Below are 25,250 nucleotides of genomic sequence, written 5' to 3' on the forward strand. Positions count from 1 at the left end.
CCAGAGAAAGAACTTCAGAGACAAATTGCTGGTGGCCGGGTGACTGAAGAGCTTTAAGAATAAAGACGCCTAACAGTTATCTGTAAGTTGTGGCTGTGATATTCTGTAATAACGATCCATCGCCCCCGTTTTCAGTGAAGTCTTACATGTGGGCTTCCATCGGTGGAGGTTCGTGGAGCAAAGGCACTGGGGGCGGGGGGTAGGAGAGACCAGTGTGGGGCAGACAAGGGTCAAAAGATCAGACATGTGCAGGAAATGCGAATGCAGAAGTGGCCACGGGAGGAAACACACAGGTCCCAAAAGATCCCCTTCTCCAATGGTTGCTCTGGTGATTAAAATATACACTTTTAATAGAGCAAGTCTATTTAGAGTTAATATTGCCCCACTTCATGTAAAATGTATAAGCCTTGTAATCATATAGCTCCATTTCTCTCTACATACATTAAAATCCTATAGCAAAATGTCATAATTATTGCTGTACACAGTGATATTTTAAAGAAAATAAGAGAAGAGTCTTATACTTATCCATATATTTACTATTTCCAGTGCTTTCCATTTCTCCCCGAACAGCTGAGTTTCTACCTATTATCATAGCCCACCAGCTTAAAAACATTTCCCGTAGCATTTTTGTAGTAGGTCTGATACAAATTCTCTCGGTCTTATTTTACCTTGAAAATGTCTTTATTTCAGCTTTATTTTTGAAGAATATTTTCACTGGGACTAGCACACTATACTAGGTTTCCTTTTCATTTATTTCAGGAGTGTTTTCCTTTATGTCCTTGGGTCTAGTTAAAATAGCTGCTGTATCATCTTTGTCCACCATCTAGAGTGCGTTGATCTCTGTTGTTTATCTTTTCTCCTTAGATGTGTGCGTGTGTGTGTGTGTGTGTGTGTGTGTCTTCCTCTCTCTCTCTCTCTCTCAAATCAATAAGTAGATCTTTAAAAACTAAATGAAGCAGGACACTTTCTGGGGATAAGCTCAAAATTAGGCATGAGAATGCAATTTACATCCCATGGACGAAAACATAATTCCACGTAACACAAAGGAGGACTTCCCTTGTCCGTCCCTGTGCCCCCATCCCCATCTTGCCAGGGCTGTGGATCATGGTGCCTTGTCATTCACAGGCATTCAGCTCCTCCAGGCATCCAAGACGCCCCCACCCCGCCCTGCAGGCCAGGGCTGGGGTGAGGCGAGCGAGGCATCTGGGTGCTCTGTTTAAGATGGTGCAAGCTCAGGTGGGCACCGGAGAGTGACCGCCCCTGCCCTTTTGTACCCAGCGCCTCCCCTGCCTCGTCCTAGTCTTGGCCTTCCTGAGCACAGGAGCAGCATGTCACTGTCTGTTCCGGTCCCTGCAGGATGACACATGGACCCTGAGCCACTTACTTGGTGCGAGAAGAAGGGAGAAGCCAGCGGAGGGAGAAGCTGGATTGCCGGAGCTGAGCCCCTCAGGGGTAGGCTCATCCAGGACGGCCGAGGGCCCAGGGCTGCTGTGTGGGGACCGGGACTGCTGCTGGTCGTGGGAACGGCCCGGCGCGCGGGCCAGCACTGCCCTGTCCCCCCACCGTTCACCGTGAAGTCTGGCTGGGCCCCTGCACAAGGACTTCCTGCGTGTCCCCAGGGTTCACTCCCAATGGCTCAGGCTCTCTGAGCAGCTCTGATCCGTGTAACTAAAGCAGTTCCACTCGCCCCCGCCCACCCTTACCCCCGTCAGCTACCCTCCTCAGCCAGTACCCCTGGCCTCAACTAGTTCCTCTGGCCTCAGCCAGCTTCCCCTTGGCTTCAACTCGTTCACCTGGCCTCAACTAGTTCACCTGGCCTCAAATAGCCCCTCAAGGCCCCGTTTCTTGAAGGCTTGCCCAGCCTCAACCCGCCCCTGGATTTCCTGCCTGGCTACTTTCAGGCCCTGGCCCACGCCTGGGAAGCCTTTACCTGCCTCCTTCCAGGACATTCCCCTAGCGCCGGACGGCCCGCCCGCAGGGCTGCCTGGGCTTTTTCCCGCCCACAGCCCCAGCTCCCAGGAGACGGAGGGGCTGCAGGTGATGGATGTCACTGGGTGCCCCGGACAGGCCAGGCCAGCTCAGAGTCCATACAACCACACAACCACACTGCACACACGGCGCCCTGTGCCCTGCTTCAAAGTCAAGGACGCCGAGGCTCAGGAAACCTAAACCCCACACGAGCTCATACCTTTAGGAAACAAAAAGCATATTTAAACCCCATCCTGTCCGATCCCAGAGCCCAGGATGTACCGCCCCGGCCCCACCCACAGCCTCCTCCCTAAATGCGTGACTCCCAGGGCCTAGGACACACCAGAGACATGCAGGAGACCCCCAGCTGCACACAGCTTGGATAAAAGGACAAGCCGAGGCTGTGACCGGGGAGAGAACTGACCGTTGCAGACGGCCTCCCGGACAGAACATGACAAGGCAGTAAACTGTCCTGGACTCTCCCTGCCAGTGTTGGCCCGGCACAGAGCAGATGTCCCCCAGAGGGACCTTGGAGTTGAGGGTCTGTGTGGGCGAGACCAGGCATTTGCATTCCAAAGGCTCTCTTCCCATTGGAGTGAAGGCTGGGGCCTGGGAGAAAGCTTCTGCCCCCAGAGAGCTGGGTCTCCATGGAAATTAGTTTGTGGAGAGAAAGGAGCTATTTTAAGGACAGGCGAAGGGAGGACCTGTAGGCCGGGCTTAGGGAAGGTCGCTGTGGGAGAGAGCTTTTCTGAAAGGCTCCCTAATTTCCCTCCTATCGGGATGGAAAAGGAGCCGAGACTCAGGAAGGAGGAGCCCGAAGGCTGATGATGGTCCCTGGGGAATGGCCCCCCAAGCAGGGGTGGGCGGAGGGGTGGGGGAGGGAGATGCCTGGAGCCCAGCAGCAAGCGGCTGTTAGAGAATATCCACCCCATACCAGCCCCTTCCTGTTGACACAAAATCTGTGTTCAGAGAATCATGCAAAGAAGCAAAAATGTGCATCTTAAAACAAGTAATCGTAACAGCCTCTGCAATCTCAGGGGCGAGCCCTTGGTGAGGAGCGCTCAGTCAGTAACCCGCCTGCTTGGTTAGGAAGCTGGTGACGAAAAGCTGACGTAAACTACACGTGCCCCTCCTACGATGGGGTTACATCCCTATAAATCCTTCATAAATTGAAAACAGTGCAAGCCAAGCCCTGACCAGTGTGACTCAGTGGGTTGAGAGTTGTCCTGCAAGGAGAAAAGTTGCTGGTTCAATTCTCGGTCAGGGCACAGGCTTAGGTTGTGGGCTGGCTCCTCCGCATGGCCTGTGTGAGAGGCAAACGAAGGATGTTTCTCTCCTTCTGTTTCTCCCTCCCTTCTCCTCTCTCTAAAAATAAATATATACAATCTTTTTTTTAAAAGAAAATACCATAAGTCAAAAATGCTTTTAATACCCCTTACCTCCTGAACATCGTAGCTTTGCCTCGCCTACCTTAAAGGCACTCAGGACACGATATCCAAAAATCACTAGCAACAAACAGCATCGGCTACTGACCTCCGAGCTCGCGCGCCTGCCTGGGAGCAGCCACTGGTGGCCACATCGCGGGAGAGTCTCGTAACTGCATGTCCCTGGCCATGGAAAGGATCAAAATTCAAGATCCGAAGCACAGTTTCCACTGGATGTGTGTCACTTCCACACCTTTATAAAGTCATAAAATCCTAACTGGAATCACTGAACCACCCTAAGTCACGGGCTGTCTGTAACTTAGTTCGGTGATAAAGAGGTGGGAATTTCTGGGGTTGCCCCTCATCCTGCTGTGGGAGTGTTTGGGAGGCGTAGAACTGGGAGCAAGGCAGAGCGGACAGAGAAATCTGGCTAGAGCCAGCCCCAGTAGATGGTGGCACCGGAACTCGGGGACTGGATGCGGTGTTTGTGGCTGGGTGTCAGGAAAAACGGCCACACGGACGGGAGCTGAGTGAGAAAGGCACAATTTATTGGTCGCACAGACTGGCACACGAGGGGACGTGGGGATGTATCCAGTCTCTCGTACTCACAAGCACACTTCTGGATTTGGTTTCCTACGTTAATTCTGTTATGTGAGAAAGCAACACAAGGAAAGACATCACGGATCGATTCTAGCAATCAGGGAAGCAGGGCCCGCGGCCACGGGAGCTCAGAGAAAAGGCCGTGCTGTTTTGAGAGCCAGGCACTGAGATGCTCCCCGCCGCCCCCTGTCCCAGGCAGCCAGGCAGGGCGCTCAGGTTCAGGAGCAGCAGCAGACGCTCTGGGATTAGCACGATGGGGTAAGTGTTGGGGGCCTGGCTCAGCCGCGGCCACAGCAGTTGGGGCACAGGGGCCCTGACTCAGGCCCGGGCGTCTCCAGCCTGGGCTGAAGCCGGACCTCCCCACTGAAGAATCAGAGGGGCCCGTCCTCCTTCGAATGAAGAACTGAGAGGACCGGCCAGAACCCTGCTCTCAGCACCGGCTCTGCCCCGAGCCCCTGGGACTTTACCTAAAGCAGTTTTTGTCACCAAAGCCCCAAGGCCAGGTTTCTTGTACCCTAAATTAACACTCACTCTTCAGCTTCCTGCAGTCCAAGCCCTGTCTCACTCCAGCAGGGCACCGGCCTTAATTTTTAATGCTTTGTCCAAACCACTCAGGACATGCTGTTTTGAACTGGGGGTCTGGGAATGTGGCTTCGCTTGGCTGAAGAAGACTCAACTCATACTGTTTGTGAAGCAGTTAGCAGGTACCTGGCATGTGGTGAGTGCTCGATACATGCAGCCATTATTATTATTATTAATATTATTATTATTTCTATTTCCACCCGGAAATCAGCATTTTTAGTTCAAAATGGCGACCAGAACAAGGCTCTTGGGTCCCAAGTACCACGATCAAGCTGGGGGCCCAAGGGTGCAAGTTGGCTGGTGCCTGTCGGGGGCACTTTCCCTCCCAGCCTCAGCCCGTGGGGCCAAGTTTCGAAGCCGGCACACTCTGCTGATCACACAGGCGCTGGGCTTCTCCTGAAAAGTACGAAGTCCTGCATGGGAAGCTGGGTAGGAGGGGCCAGCAGCACGTCCCAGGGGAGGGTCGGGGTGGCTTGGTGCTGCTCCTCTGGGCTCCCGTCTTGCGAGCAGCTCACCAGGCGCTTCACTGTGGGCCAAGGACAGAGGGTGTCAGCGTTGTACCCTCCCCAGGCCAGGTTTAACTAAAGGTCCCCACGTCCCTGCACACTGTGTGCTAGGTCAGGGTTCCTTTAACAGAGTGCTGAGAAGAGCCAACACTTCGTATTAAGTTCTAAGTACTTTAAACACCTTCTAATATACACACATACGTGTTACATGTATGCATAGCATATAAATACATAATTTAGCCCTGGCTGATGTGGCTCAGTGGATTGAGCCAAAGTGTTGCTGGTTCGATTTCCAGTCAGGGCACATGCCTGGGTTGTGGGCTAGGTCCCCAGTGGGGGGCGCACAAGAGGCAACCACACATGGATGCTTCTCTCCCTCTTTCTCCCTCCCTTCCCTTCTCTCTAAAAATAAATAAATAAAGGTCTAAAAAAAACCCACCCAACATAATTTAGATGTCATTATAACATATAATAATAATATTTAATCAAATTTGAGCCTCCTCATAAACCTATGTGGCAGGTTCCCCTAACAGCCCCCTTTTTACAGATGAGGAACTGAAGCTCAAGGCACAGAGTCAGGAAGTAGGAGAACGGGGATCCACACCCGACAGAGCTGGGCTCCACAGTCTGTTATTATCACAATTAGTTCTGCTCAAAAAGAAATCTGTTTTATAAAAAGGAAGGGGACATTGTACCTGAAGTGTTACAATCCTGGGAAAATTTTAAGCACTAATACTAATGATGAGGATAATGAAATGTAAACGATCTGGGCTGTTTGTATTTATGGAGCCTTTTTAAAAAAAGTTTTTTAAAGAGGGGAAGTGAGGGAGAAAGAGAGGGAAACATCGATGTGTGGTTACCTCTTGAATGCCCCCTACTGGGGACCTGGCCCACAACCCAGGCGTGTGTCCTGACTGGGAATCGAACTGGCAACCCTTTGGTTTGCAGCTCACACTCAACCCACTGAGCCACACCAGCCAGGGCTGTATTTATGGAGTCTTATTCCACTGCGCCTGACACAGGGGGGCTCAGAGTCTATCTATAGCCCCTCCTATAACCTTTCCACCATTGGAGCAGGGACTTTCAGGACAGACAGGCCTGGGTTCAAATCCCGACTCCACCCCTTCCTCATGGAGCAGCCCCAGAACACTGTTCATTGGAACCCACTCCTGGGCTAGGTCGTTGTTATCATGCACATTCACATGCACGCGCATCCATGCAAGGGCATGTTCACCCGTGCACACTCCTCTGGGCATGGGAGTTCCTATCACACACATGCACACGAGTCCTGGCATGGTGGTCACACAGGTTCACATGCGTGAACAGGATCCCATGTGCCTGCCACTCCTCAGCACAGTGGCGGTGCCACATGCACGTACACACACGCACCCCCACACCCACGCCGGCGCACCTGCATGGCAGCCCTGCTGAGCGGCGTGTCCTCGGGGGGCCGGTGCTTGCCCTGGTGGGGGAACTCGGCGTTCTCGCGGTAGTCGCGGCCCTTGGAGTGCTGCAGGTGCAGGACTGCCGGGCTCTTGGCGGGGAGAGGGGGCCGTGGAGCCGGCGTGGGCGGGGCCTGCTGGCTCAGCTCCGACCTGGAAGGCTTGATGGGCCTCTTGGCTGGCACTGGGGCTTGGGCGGTGGCAGGGGCCTTGGGCTTCCCCTGGCTCTTGTCCCCAGTGGCCGGCCGGCCCTCGGCAGAGGTCGAGCAAGTGAAGGAGCGGAGCCGGGGCGTGGGGCTGACGAAGGGCGTGGGCACCGGCTTGCCTGTCCCCTTGCTGCCCTCGGCGTCCTGGGCTTTGGAGAGCAGGATGCTGGGCGACAAGGATCCTGTGTCTGGGCATGGCCGGGGCTCCTTCCTCAGCATTTTGGGAGATTCTTGCTCTCTCCTGGGAGCCGGCTTAGGGAAAGAACTCACAGACCCGTACAGCGGGTTCTCAAACATCTCGGGCTTGGCCAGCTCAGGCTCTTCCTGAGGCAAAGGTTCCGCTGCGTTCTTCCCCGCATCGCCAGGCCTGGAGTGAAAGAAAGAGGAGAAATTGAGGGGAGAGGAACCCATGGGAGCAGCTGCTTAGTGCCTCTGGGGTTTTCTTCGGGAGCGATAAAAATGTTTGGCCGTAGAGGGAGGCAGCGGTTGCACGACATTGTGAAGCACTGAATGCCACTGAATCGTTCACTTTCAAAGCGTTAATTTATATTACATGAGTTTCACCTCAATTAAAAACAAAATTAAAGATGAAAGGAAGAGGGACTGTGTGACTCCTATGTTGATGATCACATAGGTAACCTCCGCAGTCACTTGGACCTTTCCGCCGTAAAAAGTGCTCACAGGGAAGGGAGGGTTCACGCGGCACCGCCGATACCAAAACCAGCCCCATAGCCCTCGTCAGAGAAGCCTGCCCCCCTCAGCCGTGCCGCTCACTGCGGCTCTGGGCCTGCTGTCCCCGCGCCCAACCCCTGCCCCCCAAGAACCCCAGAGCCTCCCTCAGGGGAGCAGAAGCCTCGCAGGTGACCAGACATCCTCAGTCCCCGCCTGTGCTTCTGGAGGGCCCCAGGGGAAGGAGTTTCATTTAACAGACATGTAAAGAGGCGCTATGTGCTCCAGGCATAGGAGCCAGCCATGAACGGGACAAAATCTGGGCTCAGGGGACCATCATTCCTGATGGATATGGCGATCTCCCCGGCAGGACCCTGGTGACTGTGGTTTCTTCCCTGCCTTGCTCAGAGTGGGAAGGAAAAACCTGTGGTTGCGCTGTCAATACCAGGGAAGCAGGAGAGGGAAGAGGGCGGAGGGGGGCCCGCAGCGAGAAAGTGGGCCCGCAGCTGCCGAAGGGCTGGAGAGGGCGCGCCCCACGTGGGCCGCAGCGGGTGAGGGCCCCTCTGTCTGTCTCCTGCTTTCTCATGGCTCTTATTAGATAGAGGTGAGTTCCTGCTGAGCAACTGATGAGAACCAGGAATGGGAACACAATTAATTTACTTTCTGGCCCACGGCATAATCTCCCAAGGGAGTCTTCTGGGTCCTGCTTTCTGTGAAAAGGAGCCTGCCGTGAAGAAAATGTGGGTCCCTGGGAACCCGCTGACTGCCTCTCACCGATGGAACGTGTCCTGACACCCGCTCAAAGGTGCCGAGCAGCCAAGGCGAATGGGCTCTTCGGGGAGTAAGGAGTGGGCTGGGGGGACAGGGCAAGATGCACCCTTGGCAGGTGCCAATGAGACAGGATGGCATGGAGCGTCGGGGAGGCCAGCCTCAGGGACGTGCCAATGGGGCTTGACCGTAGACTCAGTTTTTGGGTCATTCCCCTTTGGAAAGACCTGGAGGCAGCTGGGTAATGAGGAACGTTGGAGCCTTGAAGGAAGGCTTTCAAAAGCTACCCCTCCACCTCAGGCCATCCTCCGTCCCCCCCGTCTGGACCCTCGAAGACATTTGCTATGAGTGAGCCCAGGGAGGAAGGGGCAGGAAGGCACAAGCAGCACCGACTGGAAGCTTCTAATGAAGAGGCAAGAAGGAGAAAAGAATAATGCGTGATCTGACCCCTGACAGCCACTTTCAGGGACTGAGATAGGAGGGGCGTTTGCCCCAGGGAATTAGGGGCAGGACGGGAACAGGGCCCTGCAGGTAATCCTTTCGGTCATTCCAAAGCTCAGTCCCCTGGGACAAGAGCAGCAAAAGCAGCAAGTCAAACTCTCCTTCTGGGAGGGGCTGCTGCCATTCTTCCAGGGGCGGAAGCTTGGTCGGAGCAGGGGATTCTGGGAAAACCACAAAAAATTTTTCTAAGTCTTATTTCCATGACCAAAGATAAAAGGAAACCGACTGCCATCATGGGCCCCGGCTGTGGAATAAGTGAGCCAATCCCAGGGCACAGGGCTAATCCCCACGGCAGGAGGGCTCCGCGTCTCAGGTCCCGGAGTCGGTTCTGGGGCTCTGGCCGGGGGCAGGGAAGCGCTCAGCAGGGGCTGAGAATCTTTCTAACCACATGGCTGTGGTCCAGGGTGAGCCGCTGTCCGGGTTGGCCCAGGACGTGAAGGTTTCCTGGGAAGTGGGATTCTTAGTGCAAAGAAGGGAACAGTTTGGGGCAAACTGGGAGGGCTGGTCATCCTACTAGGGTGCAGGGCCATAGTGGGGTGACATGGACGAGGCTGGTGACACCCCCTTTTCCACAGGCTTTGCTCAGGCAGAGCTGGGGCCTGCCGGCCTCCTGCCTCTAATCCCCTCTTTGGTGAGCAGTGAGCTTGTTAGAATGCCACCCAGGAGGCCCCTTGCCCACAGGTGTCCCCGTCCTCAAGCTGTCACCCGTGAAGCTGAAGGGAACACACTCCCCTGCCTGTTCCATACTGTGTGCTGTGTTCAACCGGTTAACCACAAAGATACGCTAACGTTGGGGAACTGAGAAACGTTTCACGTAAATCACCTCCTTGTTCTATGTGGCTGTTCACAGATCCGTTTCCTGGGCTGCCAAAGAGATGGCCTTTGCTAAAAAGGCCCCTTGGCACCCATCACGGTGGCTTTTGTCTTCATTTTTTTGAGGAGAGGAAACTGAGGCTGTTTTTCTTTCCTCCTAAATACCATCAGCAAACCCTGAAAGCCAGAGGCGCAGAGACAGCCACGGCGGAGCCCGGGGTGCGCCCCATTACTGGCCCTCCCCGGCCCCCTGCTGCCGGTCACATCCTCTATGCCTTCCTGCCTTCCATTCATCCATCCGTTCTTAATTTTGTTTTTTTTTTTTTTAGAGAAAAAGCTTGAGGAATGAAACTATAAACTACCTCTCAAAAAGGATGGAAGCGGGGAGACGCAGGGGGACGCTGTTGGACAGCACTCCCTTCCCTGGCTGCCAGGAGGCGACAGACAACACCGCTGAGCCAGAAGCGCTCATAGAAGGGGAGAGAGCGGCCCCCGAAGTCGTTAGGCACAGCGAGGACGGCTGCCTAGGAATTCCTGGACGGAGCTAACGTTCCTTCGCGCGTCTCCGCCTGTTGTTAACTGGGCCCCGCGCTTCTCATTTCCACCTGCCACCTGTGGTCACTAGAAACCTGCCGGGCTCCTGGAGGTGCTGACGAATGGCTCCGCTTGGTTCCGGTGCCTGTGTGGGAGGTGGCTGTGGCTTAGGCTCCTGCCTGGCCCGGGCTCCTCCCTGGCTCTCTCCTCCTGATACCTGCGGTTCTAGACGCAGGTCAGCTTTCTCTGACCTCCCGGCCTTTCCCGAAGGTTCGTGGCCCACGCGCCCCCCTCTGCAAGCCCTCACAGCAGAGCCAGGAAAGCTGCACGTGGGAACAGGCCTCTTGCAGCTGAGCAGAGAGAGGGGAACTTGCAGTGAGAGAGGGGCTTCTCCCTGGAAATTTCCCCCTCTGTTCCTCGGAGCCTCCTGGCAGTGGGAAGTGGCCTGAGGGCTCACTGGCTCTAGAAGTGTATTTTTCAGTAAGTGTAGTTTCAATACGGAGGAACTGTATTATGCTGCATATAATGTGCACTTCTTTGCCCAAATTTTTGAGAGGAAAATAAGGATGCACTTTATACATGGGTATAATGATTACATATTACAGGTATAATAAAGGGTATGATACAGCCCTGTGTATAATGCGCAAAAAAAAACATGGGTGTGTATCACACATGGCAAAATCTGGTATTTTTCTTGACAGTATCTTCAAAATTTTCTGTTTAAAAAATCTTTCACGTCACACTCACAGGGTAGGACTCCAAGTACTTCTCCAGGGCCTGCCGTGGTCCAGGCCCCGAGGGTGAGTCAGGGACTGAAGCGGACACACGCCCCTGCCCTCTTGCAGCCGCCATCCTGGGGCCGGGTCCCCAACAGCGAGGTCCCCGGGAAGGGAGAGCCCTTGGCGGAGGGCGTGCTCACCTGGATTCCTGTGTCCTGGGACAGGGACCGCGGGTCGAGGAGGAGGACGAAAACTTCTTGGGCGATACGGGCGGCTGCGAGGGCGGCGTCGGAGGGCTCTCCCCCCTCCCGGGTCCCAGGGAGGGGTCCTTGAGCGGCTGGTCGTAGCTCCAGGCTGTGGGCTGCTGGTCGGGGGATGGTGCCTGCTTCATGTGCCCCAAGGACCCCATGCCAATGTAATTGGGGTTGATGATTTCAGTGATGTTGGAGCCACCGCAGTGAGGGACCCTGTGGGAGAGACACGTGAAGCCCTACGTCAGGTCTCCCGTCCCGCCGCTGGGTCAGGCCCCGCCGAGGACGGTGTCTTCGGATGCTCCTCGGGCCGCTCAGGACCTCGTCCACGCCCTCACCGCGGGGGTGGTGGATCCGCCCGGCCATGTGCCCAGTCGTTCACGCAGCACTACGGCTTCAGGCCAGGGAGCACCAGGCCCCGGGCCTGGCAGAAGGAGCACAGCCGGGAAGGAGGCAGCTGCTGTCCCCGCCTCGTGCAGGTCAGGTCTGGTGGAGGAGGCCGGCAGAACCGGCTCATGGACAACATGCGCGGGTGAAGTCTGACCGAGAGCCACAAAAGCGGCCCAGCTGGACTGGCAGGGCGTCGGGGAAGGCCTGCCAGAGGAGGCAGGTAGGAAGGATGGGGGGCCTCGGCCCTGAGGGCAAGGGGCTTGACTGCTCCAGGAACCGTCAGAGGGCCCGCAAGCCAGTGGGCAGAGTGGAGCGAGCCGCTGTTGCGGCCGGCGGGGCAGAGTGGCCGTGCGGGAGGGCAGGCGGGGGCGGAGGTAAATGGGGAGTCCCCCCACCCCCAAGACATGTCGGCGTGCACATGTGTGTGAGTCATGGGAATGGAAATGGCTACGTGGGCATTTGGAGATGAGGCCGCAAAGGTCGAGGCTGGAGCCTTGCACACTGGGGGTCCCCGTAAAGCTGCTGAGCAGACAGCCCAGGCGAGGTGACCCGAGACGCCAACTCTGCGATGACTTTTGGGGACAGAAGCGTTGTCCTTTTTTGTTAGACGGTGCTGTCATGAGGACGAACCGGCAGAGTTGTAAGCACACAGGTTATGACGCACGCTCCTGGCTCCCACCTGCTCGGCCAGCCTGGTTCACCGCCCGCGCGGGCAGTGTTCACACTCATACCAGTAAAAAGGAAAAAAAAACTCAGAGCTACACGGATCCAGACTCTGGAGCCAAGCACAGACGCGAGAGCCACGGTGCTTTCGTTGATTGGATAATAGTGGGAGAAAAGGATTGAGAGGGGATTCTTAGCACCCGTGGCCGCAGCCATCGGAAGTTGGAAGCAGATGAGGGGATGATCTGGAGAGGCGAGCTCCTGTGTTCCCAGGGGTGGGTGGGCATCGGGGACAGCCCGACGGATGGGCAGGCGGGGCGGGGGGACCATAGCAGCACAGCACACTGGGCTCTGCAGCAGCTTTTGGGCTTTTCACTCAGCTAATGACACAGCTTTGTCCCCTCGGCGGGTGAGCAGGCGCAGAAGCCTTTGCTGGCTTCATTCTGGGACCTGAGACCCTATCGGAGCTGAGGTGACTCTGTTCTTGGGCCCTCCTATAACGTCTGATCAGTGCCAGCCCGGCCTCTGCCAAGAGCGACCTGTGCGTATTCCCCCACCCCGCTCTGCATGATTTCTCCCCTTCGGGGTTTGCTGGCCCCAAGACTGCCGGTGTCGCCTGTCCTGGCTGCCTGGGAGGCCCGGCAACCATTCCAGGCAGCCATCTCGGCAGGTGCCTTCTCCCAGATGGGACATGTGTCCTAGGCTGTGTGTCCCTAAGTCAAGGACAGTACCTCATTTGCCTTGGTTTCTCCAGAACCTGTCACATAGTAAGTGCTCAACCCAAGTCTGTTGAATGGAACTAAAGTTTCCAACACAGAGGAGTCTCCCTGGCCTGGTCACAGTCACACCAATGCTCCCAGAGCCGCGGGTTTGTGGTCCGAAGCCTTGGAGCTGAAAGCAGGACAGCGCCTCTCTCCCCGCTGGGTCCTCGGGTTCTCCGCGCTCCACTTGCCCTCCCCCTGCAAGGCTAGCTCTGCGGTGAAGCCCGGCAACCCCCCCTCTACCTGTTGGCAGACTCCCACTGCTTCATGGGGTCGTGGCTGGTGAAGCTCTTCAGAGACTTGGGCCCGCTGGCCTCATCCCGCTCAGTCTTCACGAAGTCTGCAGGGAGAGGGGGCCGGGAAAGTGCACGTGAGGGCCCAGCATGCAGAGTCTCGGCCTGGAGGGCAGAGGTCTCTAGAGACTAGCCGGAGCCGAGCGGCGGACACCGTCTGCCTGGGGAGGCGGGCTAAGCTGAATTCTGAGGCCTCATGCAAATTCAGTGATTGATTAGTTCTGCCTGCCACGGCTCCAGAGGAAGGAGAATTGGCACGTGTGACCCAGAGGGGTCATTTCATGTGACACTTCCAACTTTTGTCTACTGTCTGCAAGGGACAAAACAGACCAATTGTTCCTGGCAGATCCTAACAAAACAAACATCTATAACAAGGTGGCTCCCCCAGAGCTCCCAGTGCCTGAGGCAACCCCCTTCCCCTTGGGCTTAAAGGGCAACTGGGACCCGTCTTCATTTCTGACGCTGCAGTGTGGTCGTGGAGGTCTCCTCGCTCCGGCCCACAGTCCCGCTAGAGACAGCTGCTCCCACAGGGCAGAGGGGGGCCCTGCCCATGGGAGGCAGTGCCCCGATGGCCCAGCGCCCTCCAAGGAGCACTGGGTGCCAGACAGTCCACAGGCAGGGAGCCCGGCTGCCTCACCGCCACGTGAGGCAGGGCCCAACACATTTACAAATCCTGCTGAGCATGGGCGAACCTGCCCTTCACCTTCGGTGGCTCACTCTGAATGACCTTTCGCCAAGCACTGGACCTCTTTGTGCCTCCATTTCCCCATCTACCAAACAAGGGTGATACCTGGCTCTCAGACGGGGAGCTCAACAGCTTTGCTGAGAGGAACCTCACTCCCGTTCCTAACCCTGCGGCGCTAAAGAGGGCCTGGGGTGGGGGGCGGCGGGGAGGGAGAGGTTTTAGCGCCTGCGGCGCTAAAGAGGGCCTGGGGTGGGGGGGCTGACACTTACCGTACAGCTTCTCCCTCATCTTGCCCTGGGAGGTCTGCAGCTTGATCTCCCCCTGGAAGTGGCCCGTCATCTCTCCGTGGTGGGTGAGAGGCGTGTAGATGGGGAGCTCGGTTTCCGTGGCCTCTAACCGTAGAGCGATGCAGCCCTCGCCTGGGGACGGGGACGGGACACCCGTCAGGCCAAGGCTCCACCGTTTCACGGGGCAAGCACTGTGGATTTGGCCTGGAGAGTTAGCTCTACCAGCAAAGGCGGTCCTTCAAAACAATGGCCGAGGCAGGGACCTTCGAAAAATCCTGCAGAATAGCACCTCCGCAATCTGGGGAAAATGTCTCAAAATTTACACTGACTAACTCGATGTAGATTAACGGATGTGAAAAAAAATGAAATCATAGAAAATCCAGCAGAAAAACAATTAAATATCAGTCTGATGGCTGGAAGGAATGACAGTTTTCCAAGGTTTGACACTGTCAGAAATGACAAAATAAGACTGACAGATAAGAAGATATAAAAGTTTAAAACTTTTACACAGAGGGGAAAAAAAAAGAGAGAAAATGAGAAGATTGACTGGGACCATTCACTGAAGTCAGCTTCACAAAGCAGGATTTTATGTGAACTCACGAGGAACTCCTCAAAATTAAATCCTCAGCAGACAAATAGGCAGAGAACCCAAACAGTCATTTCACACGAAAGACTTGTAGCTGGTTAATTTCAATAAATGGAAACTCATTCAGCCTTGTAAGGCATCAAAGACGCCTGTGAAGGCAGCACAAAGGGACCCTCGCAGACGTGAACTCGGCTCAAAATAGGAGGAAGGACGAGACGCCCGGTGCCAGCCAGGCTCAGGGAAACTAGTGCCCTGGGACATGACAAGGTCCACATGGTGACACAGAGCCTTCCTAGCAATTGGCTTGATAACAAGGGCCGAGAAGCACAAACATGCCTGCACCCTTTGACCGGTAAATGTGGGGATTCACTCTGAAGAGACAGTCCAAAGGAATAAAATAAAAAGATGTAGCTTCCGGAGAGTAAAAAATGCCCCCAGAGAGATCCATATCAGTGTCATTGAAAACACTAACACATATAACTGGCAGTAACAGTAATAAAGGTGACTTTAAAAAAATGAGGAGACAGCCCCGGCTGGTGTGGCTCAGTGGAGTGAGCGCTGGCCTGCGAACCAAAGAGTTGCCTGTTTGATTCCCAGTCAGGGCACAGGCCTGGGTTGCGGGGCTGGTCCCTGGTAGGGGGTGCACGAGAGGCAACAACACATTGATGTTTCTCTCCCTCTCTTTCTCCTTCTCTTCCCCTCTCTAAAAGATAAATAAATAAAATCTTTTTAAAAAGAAATGAGGAGTCAGTAAATCCAGAGAATATTATGAAGCCATGAAAAAGCAACAATCACAAAGACCATGGAAGAAGATCATGGAAAATGGGTCTTATCTAATACAAAGTAAGGAAAGCAGAATATAAATGGTACCTCTGTGATGATTAGAAATGTAGAAATTTACATATGTATGTATGAGGGTGCAAGTTTGAAGCCAAAATAAAAGGATTGCAGCAGAGGGGAATGAGGCTGCTGGTAGATTCTTTCTTTGTTATTACAATGTGTATTTGGGACGATGCATATCAAGAAGAGGAAAAAAAGGAAGAATACAGTATTTGATCAAGAAAATGGAACAGTCAGAGCCAAGTTCCCGTTTTCTGGCACCAAAACTTCAAACATTCCGGCACCCACAAGGATCCTTTCTCTTCACCCCGTTGCGACAGACGGGAGATTCGGGTCCAGAGCCAGGACACCCCGGGCTCTGCCGTCCCTGCCCTGGCTCGGGGATCCTCTTTCCAGTGCTGGGCTGGGAAGGGGTGAAAGGCATGATTCCAGAGCTGGGCTGCCTGAGTTCGAGTTCAAGGTCACACAGTAGCTTTTCAAAGCCACTCAGTAGCTACACGACCTTGAACAAGACACTTCATGTCCTTACCTTGCAATAAGGGTAGAGTTGTCCCTACATCCCAGAGCTTTGGCCGAGTCTGCACAGTGGGCGACCCGCACCCACGGGCACTTTTGTGACTATGCCTCTTTCTGTGTCCTGCCTTCCTCCATTAGCACTGAGCACCTTCAAATGCCTCCCGCCGAAAACAAGGCCCTCCCGGCCCCGGTCTGCATGCCCACCTGCCTCATGCCCCTGCTTCCTCACCGCCGCTCCCCCCAGCTGCGTCCCCCGCCCCCGGCCCCGAACAGCGCCTCACCGCGGCCGCGGGGGCGCCCGAGCCACTCTGTCTGAGGGACGCTGCTGGGTTTGTATTTTGCTGGATCTCTCGGGCACTCCTGAGACTGTAGCCGTGCCTTCTCTCAAACCAGCTCTGATGGGGTCCCTGACGCCCCAGCCTCTGGGTGTCCTTTCACTTCTCTGGCTGTGCTTGTCGGCCCCCGGTGCCCGTCCCTCACCCCCGCTGACCGGGGTCGGGAAACAGGGACACTGGCCCAGCCCCTCGAACCAGAAGTGCAGGGCCGTCCTCGACACCCCGCTTTCCGCAGTTCCCAAAGCCCAACCGCTTCCCCTCTTACTGCCTCCCAGGCTCCTCCTGTCCCTCCGTCGTCACTGTCGCTGGTGTCACTCTGGGCCCCTAGCTCTCCCCTCGATCCTTGCAAACTCACATGTTTGTAAGAGGGGAAGCGGATCACGTGACTGTTGCTTGAGCCTTCGATGGCTCCCTACTGCCCCCGGGCTCAGGCGTCTGCCCCTAGCCTGGCCCGTACGGAGCTGCTCAGTCAGGCACCTGCCTCCAGCCCTTCTCTGGTCACCCACCCCTCCGTCCGTGCCGGGGACACGCCGAACGGGCCAAGAGCGAGGGTGAGCCCGACATTGGGCTGGAGCTACGGACGGGCTGAAGGCGTCACAGAAGGTGGCAGCTCTAGCAGGAGAGCTGGCGGGGCCGTCGGCCTGAGCACTCACTGAACAATGCTGGGCAGACCTGGGTTCAAACAAGGGCTCGGCCTGTTCCTGCCCGGGTGACCGGGGCAAGTCCCTTACCATCTCTGAGCCTCAGTTTTCTCGCCTACGAATCGGGAGGACAGTGCCTGCTTCAGAAGGTCTTGTCAGAATAAAATTTTTAAATGTTTGCCAAGCACCCTGCATGGAATCTGACACAGGAAAGTCTCTGTAAGTGGGAGAGGCTGTGGCCGGTGGCTGGTGGCTGTTGCTGCCGGAAGCCCGATGGGGCAGGAAGGATGTCTTACCAGTGACTGTCCCCTGGCAGCCCTGGCTTGGGGAAAGGAGCGGCAGGAGAGTGGGGCGGGGAACGCCAGGTGGGCTTTCTATGACGGAAATGCCACCGCCTCCTTACCTCAGAGGCCACCAGAGAACAGCAGGCGTGGCACCCGTGGGAGCCTTACCGTAGGACTCGTCACTGTCGGAGGATTTAATGCTAATCAGGATGTGCTGGTCCAGCAGGTACTCGGGGTCAGAAATAATGGGCTTCAGCTGCAAAGAGAAGGGCATGGGGTTAGAAGGGACAGGTCAGGGACAGGCAGGTAAGGGTCGTCGGCCCAGAGGAGGGGAGTGCTGGAGAGAGCAGGCCGGTACACGTTGTCCTGAAATGCATTTGAATCTCTGCTCTTCATGCCCAGAGAGCAGGAAGGAACCCATGGGTCCTCCACACCTGCCAAGGCGAAGATGGGCCTACCTTCCTCTCCTGTCCATTCCCATCACACACTGACCATTCCCGCACCGCAGGCCCTGGGGCCGGCCGCAGGTAGGCTGCACCTTCACTGACCAGGATGCCGGTGAACATGAACCCCGCCTCGGGACGTCCGACGGCGATGCCCGCCTCGTGGAGGCCCCCCGTCAGAGTGCCCCTGAATCAGGGGACTGTGGTCCGGGAGCCGGCCTCTGCTTCTGAGAGGACATGGTCTTCGTGTGCGTGGCCCGAAAGCTGGTGCCAGTCACCGGTGGGTGCCAGTGTGGGTGACCCAGCCCCCTGAAACCTGCCTACACCCCACCCCTGCCTTGGGAGAGGACAGGTCCCTCCAGCCGTGAGAGGCCATCCTCCAAAACTCATCTCAGCTGTCACCTCTGAGAGAACCTTGCGGGAGAGGCCCTGAGAGACCGCCCCATGTGACAGATCATCTCAGCCTTGTGCCTCTGTGCCACCTCCCTCGTTATGTGACAGGTCCTACTCCACTGTGCACCCAGCACACATATCAGACATGTTCACCATGAACGGAACATCCCAGGACAGTCCTGGGTCCCAGGGAGAAAACCATGCTTTTCCACGCAGTAAGGACAAATGTGTTCCCACTAAGTTTTGCTTGTACACTTTAAATTATAACCCTCTGCTCTCGCGGGCTACGGTCCCCGCAAGTTCTCTCAGTGTTCAGTCTGTATAGGAGCCAATGGCCTCCTCTCTATTACTGCACTTGACCCTCGAGCCCGAGCTGACCAGGCAAAGGAGCACTCACTGCTGGGGAATTGGGACCTTGGGGCACAGGTCCTGGGTCTGTCACTGAAGTTGTATGGCCGTGAAGAAACCTCTCTGGGATCTGTCTCAGTCTCCTCCTTTGTAATGTCACATGGTTGGCCAGGGTGACCAGTATATCCCTCCCAGAATCCCTTACGGGAATTGAAATCCATTTAAAAACATTGGGGCCACTGGACATAAGCTCATGTTTAACCATCGCTGAAAAGCGCACCACAAACCACCTCAGAAGAGAGCCAGCCAGGAGCGCAGGCCGGCCTGCGGTGGCCTCCTCCACACTTGGCGCTGGGGACGCCCGCGCCCTCGGCTCGGGTCTGGCTGCATCTGTCACTGCCCAGCACAGCTGGCCGGGCAGCTGCAAGGCCCTCCCTGGGGATGGCCTGGTCTTGAATTACCTTCGGAAGAGTCTCACCAAACTTCACCACCAGCTCCCCTTCGCTTCCTTCTTCATTTTCTCCTTCCTGACTCTTGACAAAACCTGTCAGAGGACAAGCAGGCTGGTTTTCAGAGCGCAGACGCCCAGGGCCGGCCAACCCGTACTGTCCTGCCTCTTCCACCGGCGGGGGCCACGGCGCCGTTTGGGGGGACGGGCTTGTTGGGGATTCTGTTTTGGTGCAGGGGATGGTCATTTGCCAACAGGGTCTATTTACTTTTAGGAAAATCAGATTTCTCTCCTTTCAGGCTCCTCTTCGCAACAAAGCGGGCGGCAAAGAAATCATAGCTTCGCAGGGAAGGAGATTAGGAAACTTGACAGCTCTCCCACGCCACTCAAGATAGCAGCCTTTTGAAATGCTAATTTAAGCTTCCTAATATGCTGTTTCCATAGAAATGTATGCAAATGTCTCAATAATTTATTAAAAACACCCACATAAAAAGTTCTCATCGTTTTTGGAAGCACTGTGCCCCTGCTTGGTGAACTGGGACCTGGCGGCTTCCTGGCGACGCAGAGAGGGTGGGTCTTCCACCAGGACTTGGCCCAAGTGAATCCGAGAAGGGAGGGGGCGGGGCAGCACTGAAGCTGGGGGCGCAGGTCTTCTTCCTGATTTCTGGAAACGTCTGGAAACCTCGATCATCCCGTCACCTCCTCTCGTGGAGGTGATCCTGCCCCCCAACCCCACTACCACCTCCCCTGCCTGGACCATCTCAGCAAGAAGAGCTAGAAACCTCACAGGTCTGCCCACACGGAAGAGCCTCAGACACCACGCCTGCAAGCATCGCCTAGAAGGGGTGTTCTGCGCTAACTGCCGCTGGCTGGCAGAGGCAGGGCTCCCCTCCAGCTTGCTCTTGAGCCTCCAGGCCCCCGGGACAGCTGCCCATGGAGCGGGAAGAGCAGAGGGCCCCACGGAGGAGTGGGCGGCTCAGGGCCTGGTGTTGCCCCAGCAGCTCGGGACTTTGCCCAGGAACCTCTGGCTCCAGCAGAGCCTGGCCCAGGGGGAACCTCGAGTGGGCTACACTCCGCCCTGCAGGGCGAGGAAAGGATCCAGCTGCCCAGTTGCCTACAAGGGGTTGAGAGGTCACTGCCTGAGAGCCTGCCCTGTCCCTGGAGGGGCAGCATCGCAGACCACTAGGCAACCCCACACCCCCTGGTACCCTCCGCCTGTGACCCCGCTTCTCTGACCCCCACTTTGTGGTGTATCCATGAGCCCTTCCCAGAGAGGCAAAATGGGGCAAAGCGCCATGAGTGCAGAGGCACCCGTGAGGCAGAGCCGGGCCCGCCGCGACCGGAAGGAAGCCTGGCCAGCCCTTACTCTCCAAGCAGCTCGAGTGGAACTCCAGGTAGAACTTGGTCTGGGACTTGGTCTTCAGGGTGGCGAAGCATCTGAGGAACTCGATCTGCCCCTGGCTGTCAACAGTCCCCGGGCCTGGAACGGGAGACGCCAGAGATCCGGGTCCACCGTGTGCCCGGAGGTGGAGCCCTGCAAACCAGCCCCCCGGCACGGGGCTGCCCCCAGGGTCCAGGGGAGGGGAGAGTCCGGGGAAGAGAGGTGGGGCTTCAGGAAGAAGTCCCACCACCCTCACTGAGCACCGCAGCCCCGGGGGGGATGGGGGTGGCCCGGCGACCAGGGCGGAGCGGGGTCATTTGAAAAATTGCCTGTAAATCCGAGTATTCGTTGCCCTAGCGTTTCCCCAAGCTCAGTCACCTGCCTTCCATCTTCACATGTTTTACCTTCTCTGCCTACCACGCCCCTGCGCTAAGAGGGACTTATGTTTTCTTTAGACTCCCTTTTTTAACTTTAATAAATGCATTTAAGAACGAACCACAAGACTAAATGGGAAATCAGTGTTGCTTGCTTTACACAGAAGAGACAAACTCAAAACATAGTAAAATAAATGGATTACTAATGAATGGTCACCCAAGTCCCACCCAGAAGGTTCTCTGGTGGCAGACGTGCCCCACCTTAGAAAACATTCATTTACCCCATTTTAAAGACTGTATTAAAAGCGAGGCTTAACAAGCCGACGTATTTGCCACAGAGGAGGAGGAGCCCGGCCTGAACTCCTGACGCGGCTCGGCCATGGACGTGCCGCAGGAAGCGCTCGTGCAGACGACTGACCGCTGTGACCAGAGGGCAATGCCCGAGGTCCCCTGTCTCTGTGGACAATGGAGGGACAGACACTGCCCACCACTTACCGTTTTTGGAGACAAACTGGGAGGTGACTCCTGCCTCAAAAGTGGCAAAAACAGGGCTGTGGTCGCTCGTCATGATGTCGCTGGTGCTGCCTGCAGGGAGGGAAGGCGTCTCTGAGCCGGGGAGGGGGAGGCCTTCGGGTCAGCCCCAGGGGGGCGCGCCCCAGCAGAAACCGCTCGCGCTCACGGAAGCCTCCGGGAGCTGTGCGCTGGTGCTTCCACTGACCTCCCTCAGCCACGTCCAAAAGGACCGGTGACAGTGGTTGACACTGCCCGCTCCGTGGCCAAAATGTGCCTGTGCTCCTTTTCCCTGAAGAAGACTCACACACTTTAACGTTGATCAGGGAGTGCGCGCTGCGGAGATTGTTTGGTATGAGCACTCTGCTGTATTGATGAGAGAGGCTCACAGCCAAGAGCAGCGTGGGGATTTGAGGTCACCAAGCTCAGCAGCAAGAGAGATGGCACCTTCCCCCGGCCCATAGTGACTTGCAGGATCAGGGGAGAGTGGAGGTGACCAAGTGTAGAAACTGAGGGTGCCCAACTCTATCAAGAAGCTTGGGGCTTGAATGGAAGGGAAGGCAGCCGAGCACATTTGGAGCAGATAACGGAAAGAACACAGTTCTAGAAATACGAAGTTCTAAGGACTTTCGATACAGCCCTGTGGCGGCGCCTGGCTGGGGACTCGGGGCGGAAGGTTTATCTGTAGAACAGAGGCAGGAAGTTAGGGGGAGCAGGACCGCGAGGCTGCGCGCACTCTGCAGGGGAGGCAGGAGGAGGAGAAGAGACGAGGGGGAAGCTCCAGGGAAAACAGTGCAGGAGACCAAGAAGGCAAAAGAAGAGAGTTCTGTCCTTTTCTATAAAGCTTTTGCAGATCAGCAAGGAAAAGAGAAACATCCCACCCCTCAGCCAACCAGAGGCCATGGGCAGAAAAACCACAAACACAATGCAGAGGGGAACGACCAGCAGGAAAACAAATTGAAACAGTCAGATAGAAGGGGGACAAGGAGGTGGGACAGGGAATGAGAAGCAGAAAGGGAAAGAGACGCGAGTGGGGTCATTGGTACCGGGGAGAAGGAGGGAATCGAGTCAGGACCCAGGGAAAGAGCCCGCCCAGGAAGGAGGAGGGGGAGGACACCCCCTCTCGGAGACAGGAGGGGAGAGGGCAGGGGGCCCCCCTCCTAGGACACGTTCAGACGGACAGGAGGAGCTCAGCGAGGGTCCGGTGCCGTGTGGAGCCGCAGGGGAGGGCAGGAGGGGTTCGGCTGCGTGCGGGGTTGCCCGCGCGTGGCAGCCACAGAAGAAGGGGTGTCCCAGTGAGAAGTTACGGGCCAGACAAGCAGCATTTTAAAAAAATGTTCTTTAACCCCTTTTCAAAGCACTCATTGGGCCTTTCCCTAATGACCCACTGAGCAGAAAGGGCAAAGTAAAAACACCGCTTTTGGGTGAAGTGGCAGCATGTTGTGTTGTTTCGCTTCAATCAGGGGTGTGACAATGTGTTCCGGAAAAAAATAAAAATGTTCTTTAACATATTTTAGAGAGTGTTGACGTAATAGCACTGACTATGCCCTGGGGCTCAGGGGGGTCCTGCAGCCACGACCTGTGCCTCCCCAGGCACCGTAACTCTGGGCTTGGCCATGGACTTCCTTTGGTCAGCGGGATGTTAGCAAATGCGAGGCAAGCAGAGACTTAGAAGAAAGCCCTTCCGCAGCTAGGACATGCAGCCGGGAGCCCTCGGACCAGGAAGAAGCAGCCTGGACTAGCCTTCTGGGCGCAGCGTGACTCTCGGCGGAATGACCACCCCCGCCCCACTGACAGCCAGCCAACCGCAGATCCGAGTGGGCCCCAGGCCTGGGTGCGCCCAGATGACACCAGACAGAGCAGAGCTGAGCCCCCTAAGCTCAGCCCAGAGCATCGTAAAACACCACCGAGTTTTAGGGCAGTTTGTTAGGCAGCAGTAGCTAACAGATACATTCTCTTTATCATCCGGGGACTGAAACTCCCAGTTGATCCCCCATTGTCTCAGCTCTGGACGTTCATTCCTTTTCTTTCCCAATTTCTTGCTCACTTGCAGGTCGCTAAACCCTTCTACTGGGCCCTCCAGCATTCCGTGGAATAACGTTAGCAAAGCTCCCTACACCTTCAACTCCCCCTCCCGCTTCTGCCTGCCTTCAGCGGCCCCAGGGGAGTTGCTGCTCTGATCCCTCTGGACTGCAGGAGCCAGGCATCACAGAGAGCAAAGAAAACCAGCGCCACTGTCACGGACCTGAGTTAACGTGGGATTTGCTGATCCCCAGAGAAGGGGTGCGGGCCACGAAGGTGGCCCTTGGGCAGCAGCAGGGTGGGGCAGGCCGGGGGGTCATAGCAGCCTGTCAGGGGTCCCTGGCCTGTGACGGGGCCTCATGAGGGGCATGCTGGGCCAAGCATGGCCCTCCTTTGGGTGTCACCGTCTGGGAATAAGAGAGCCAAGGGATTCTGCCCTATGAGTGTTTAAGCGCACAGAGCAGAGTGGTTCCTGAGAGCAAGGCCCTTCTGGATACGCACTCAAGCAGGTGAGAATTCCTTCAGCACACCTTAAACTCCCAGGGTCCGTAACTGCTTCACCATTTTGGTAATTTTCCCACACTTCAGTACTATAAAATTGCTTATTATGCCTATTTATTCAATGGAACTCAATTTGTCCTTAAATCTCCCCAGACACGTGTATGTATACTATGATATGTATTAGGTGGAACCACATACATTTCCAATATTTGAGTATTTTTGGCCCCCCAAAAACACCGCTTCACTATAGTGCTAACCCAACATGCTCTTTATAAAAGAAATAAAGCTGCCTTTCTTCTGAAAAGTGCTCCATACTTCAAAGGTTGCCCAAACCAGGAGATATATTGCCACCCAAGACGGGAGAGGATACGTCCACTTCTTCGGGGGGCCTGACTAGGGCTGCGGGGAGCTGCCCTGTCCTACAGGCGGAGGGACCTGCAGTTGAGGACAGCGGGACCCGCCAGCAGGCCACTCACCGTAGGACTGGCACACCACATGCACCAGGGGGTAGGACTTCCAGAGGACGCGGTCGCACCAGGACGGCAGGTTGTACTTCATCTGCAAATCAAAGTCACAAGCTTTATAAAATGCCTGCAACTTTCAAAGAATATATATCAGTAAACGAAGAGATGACTGTGTGGCCTTCGCAACCCTTGGATTCGTCTGCTGTTGCCCCACAGGTGGCTCCACACCCGCTTCGCTTGCCTCCGGTCCCCACGTTCGGACCCCTGGACTCCTGCTTTGGGCCAAGACTGACCCACCCACCCTGCTCCCTCACGTTCCTCCTCCTCATTTCAGAATCTCCTGTACGTCTACATTCTTTCCCCTTTTTCTAACTCAGATGGAACTCTCTACCTGTGTTTTCAACCCAGGCTCTGCTTATCTTCTCCAGCTACTTACGTTAGTAACATACACCAGCCATCACACCTGGCCCGCCCATGCACACAGCCAGCCATCTGTCTACTTATCCAGCCGCCTGCCCAGCCACCCGCCCATCATCCACCCATCGTCCCAATTACTTAACTATCCACCCACCCACTCACCCACTCATCCATCCACCCACTCATCCATCCACCCAGCCAATCATGCAAACGATGTGCACTAAGACAAGCCCTCTCTGGGCTCTACGGGTGAGCAAGACTTCCGCTGGGCATAATAAACAAAGCGACCTGGCCGTGGCGATGAGTCCCCTTAATCAATATCCTTACCTCCTAAAGTTCTAGTGCCTTCTCCTCTGCTTGCAAATGTAACAACTCATCCTAAAAGAGCCCGTCTCTGCCATCTCCTCCAATTATTTTTTTTCCTTCTCTTTGGCAATTTTCTTTCAAGAATGTCCTATTTTTGCCTTTGCTTCTGGAGTGCCCATTTATTTTTTTTTAACTTGAAGTACAACTTACATACAGTAAAGGGTACTCATCTTAAATGTATAGCCTGAGGAGGCTTTACAGTAGTACACACCCATTTAACCACTGCCCGGCTCAACACTTAGAAAGTTTCCACCATTACAAAAGTTTTTCTGTCCCTTCCTTGTCAATGCCCTCACCTCTTTGTGGCGAACTCTGTGGT

The 25,250-nt window shown here is 55.7% G+C and overlaps 2 protein-coding genes and 1 non-coding gene across 3 annotated transcripts in view; 1 reads left to right on the forward strand and 2 right to left on the reverse strand.

Moving 5' to 3' along the window:
- SNORC (secondary ossification center associated regulator of chondrocyte maturation) overlaps positions 1 to 25,250 on the reverse strand; it is a 252,871-nt gene that overhangs the window by 24,678 nt on the left and 202,943 nt on the right. The window lies entirely within an intron of this gene.
- Positions 3,949 to 25,250, reverse strand: part of INPP5D (inositol polyphosphate-5-phosphatase D) — a 58,999-nt gene continuing 37,697 nt past the window's right edge. The window contains exons 16-25 of the mRNA XM_054570792.1: positions 24,161 to 24,242; positions 21,147 to 21,236; positions 20,263 to 20,376; positions 18,910 to 18,992; positions 17,433 to 17,520; positions 14,045 to 14,194; positions 13,041 to 13,137; positions 10,933 to 11,199; positions 6,492 to 7,095; positions 3,949 to 5,100 (exon numbers count right to left, since the gene is read on the reverse strand). Of these exons, the coding sequence (XP_054426767.1) occupies positions 5,098 to 5,100; positions 6,492 to 7,095; positions 10,933 to 11,199; positions 13,041 to 13,137; positions 14,045 to 14,194; positions 17,433 to 17,520; positions 18,910 to 18,992; positions 20,263 to 20,376; positions 21,147 to 21,236; positions 24,161 to 24,242 (1,578 nt within the window). The 3' untranslated portion in view covers positions 3,949 to 5,097. The remainder of the gene's footprint in view (positions 5,101 to 6,491; positions 7,096 to 10,932; positions 11,200 to 13,040; positions 13,138 to 14,044; positions 14,195 to 17,432; positions 17,521 to 18,909; positions 18,993 to 20,262; positions 20,377 to 21,146; positions 21,237 to 24,160; positions 24,243 to 25,250) is intronic.
- On the forward strand, positions 22,507 to 22,637 carry LOC129069150 (small nucleolar RNA SNORA21). Its single transcript, XR_008528981.1, has one exon. It is a non-coding gene; the product is annotated as a small nucleolar RNA SNORA21 (small nucleolar RNA).

This window comes from Pteronotus mesoamericanus, unplaced genomic scaffold (assembly GCF_021234165.1).
Source record: "Pteronotus mesoamericanus isolate MK-2021 breed Mesoamerican mustached bat unplaced genomic scaffold, CSHL_Meso_final contig_1018, whole genome shotgun sequence".
Lineage (NCBI taxonomy): Eukaryota > Metazoa > Chordata > Mammalia > Chiroptera > Mormoopidae > Pteronotus > Pteronotus mesoamericanus.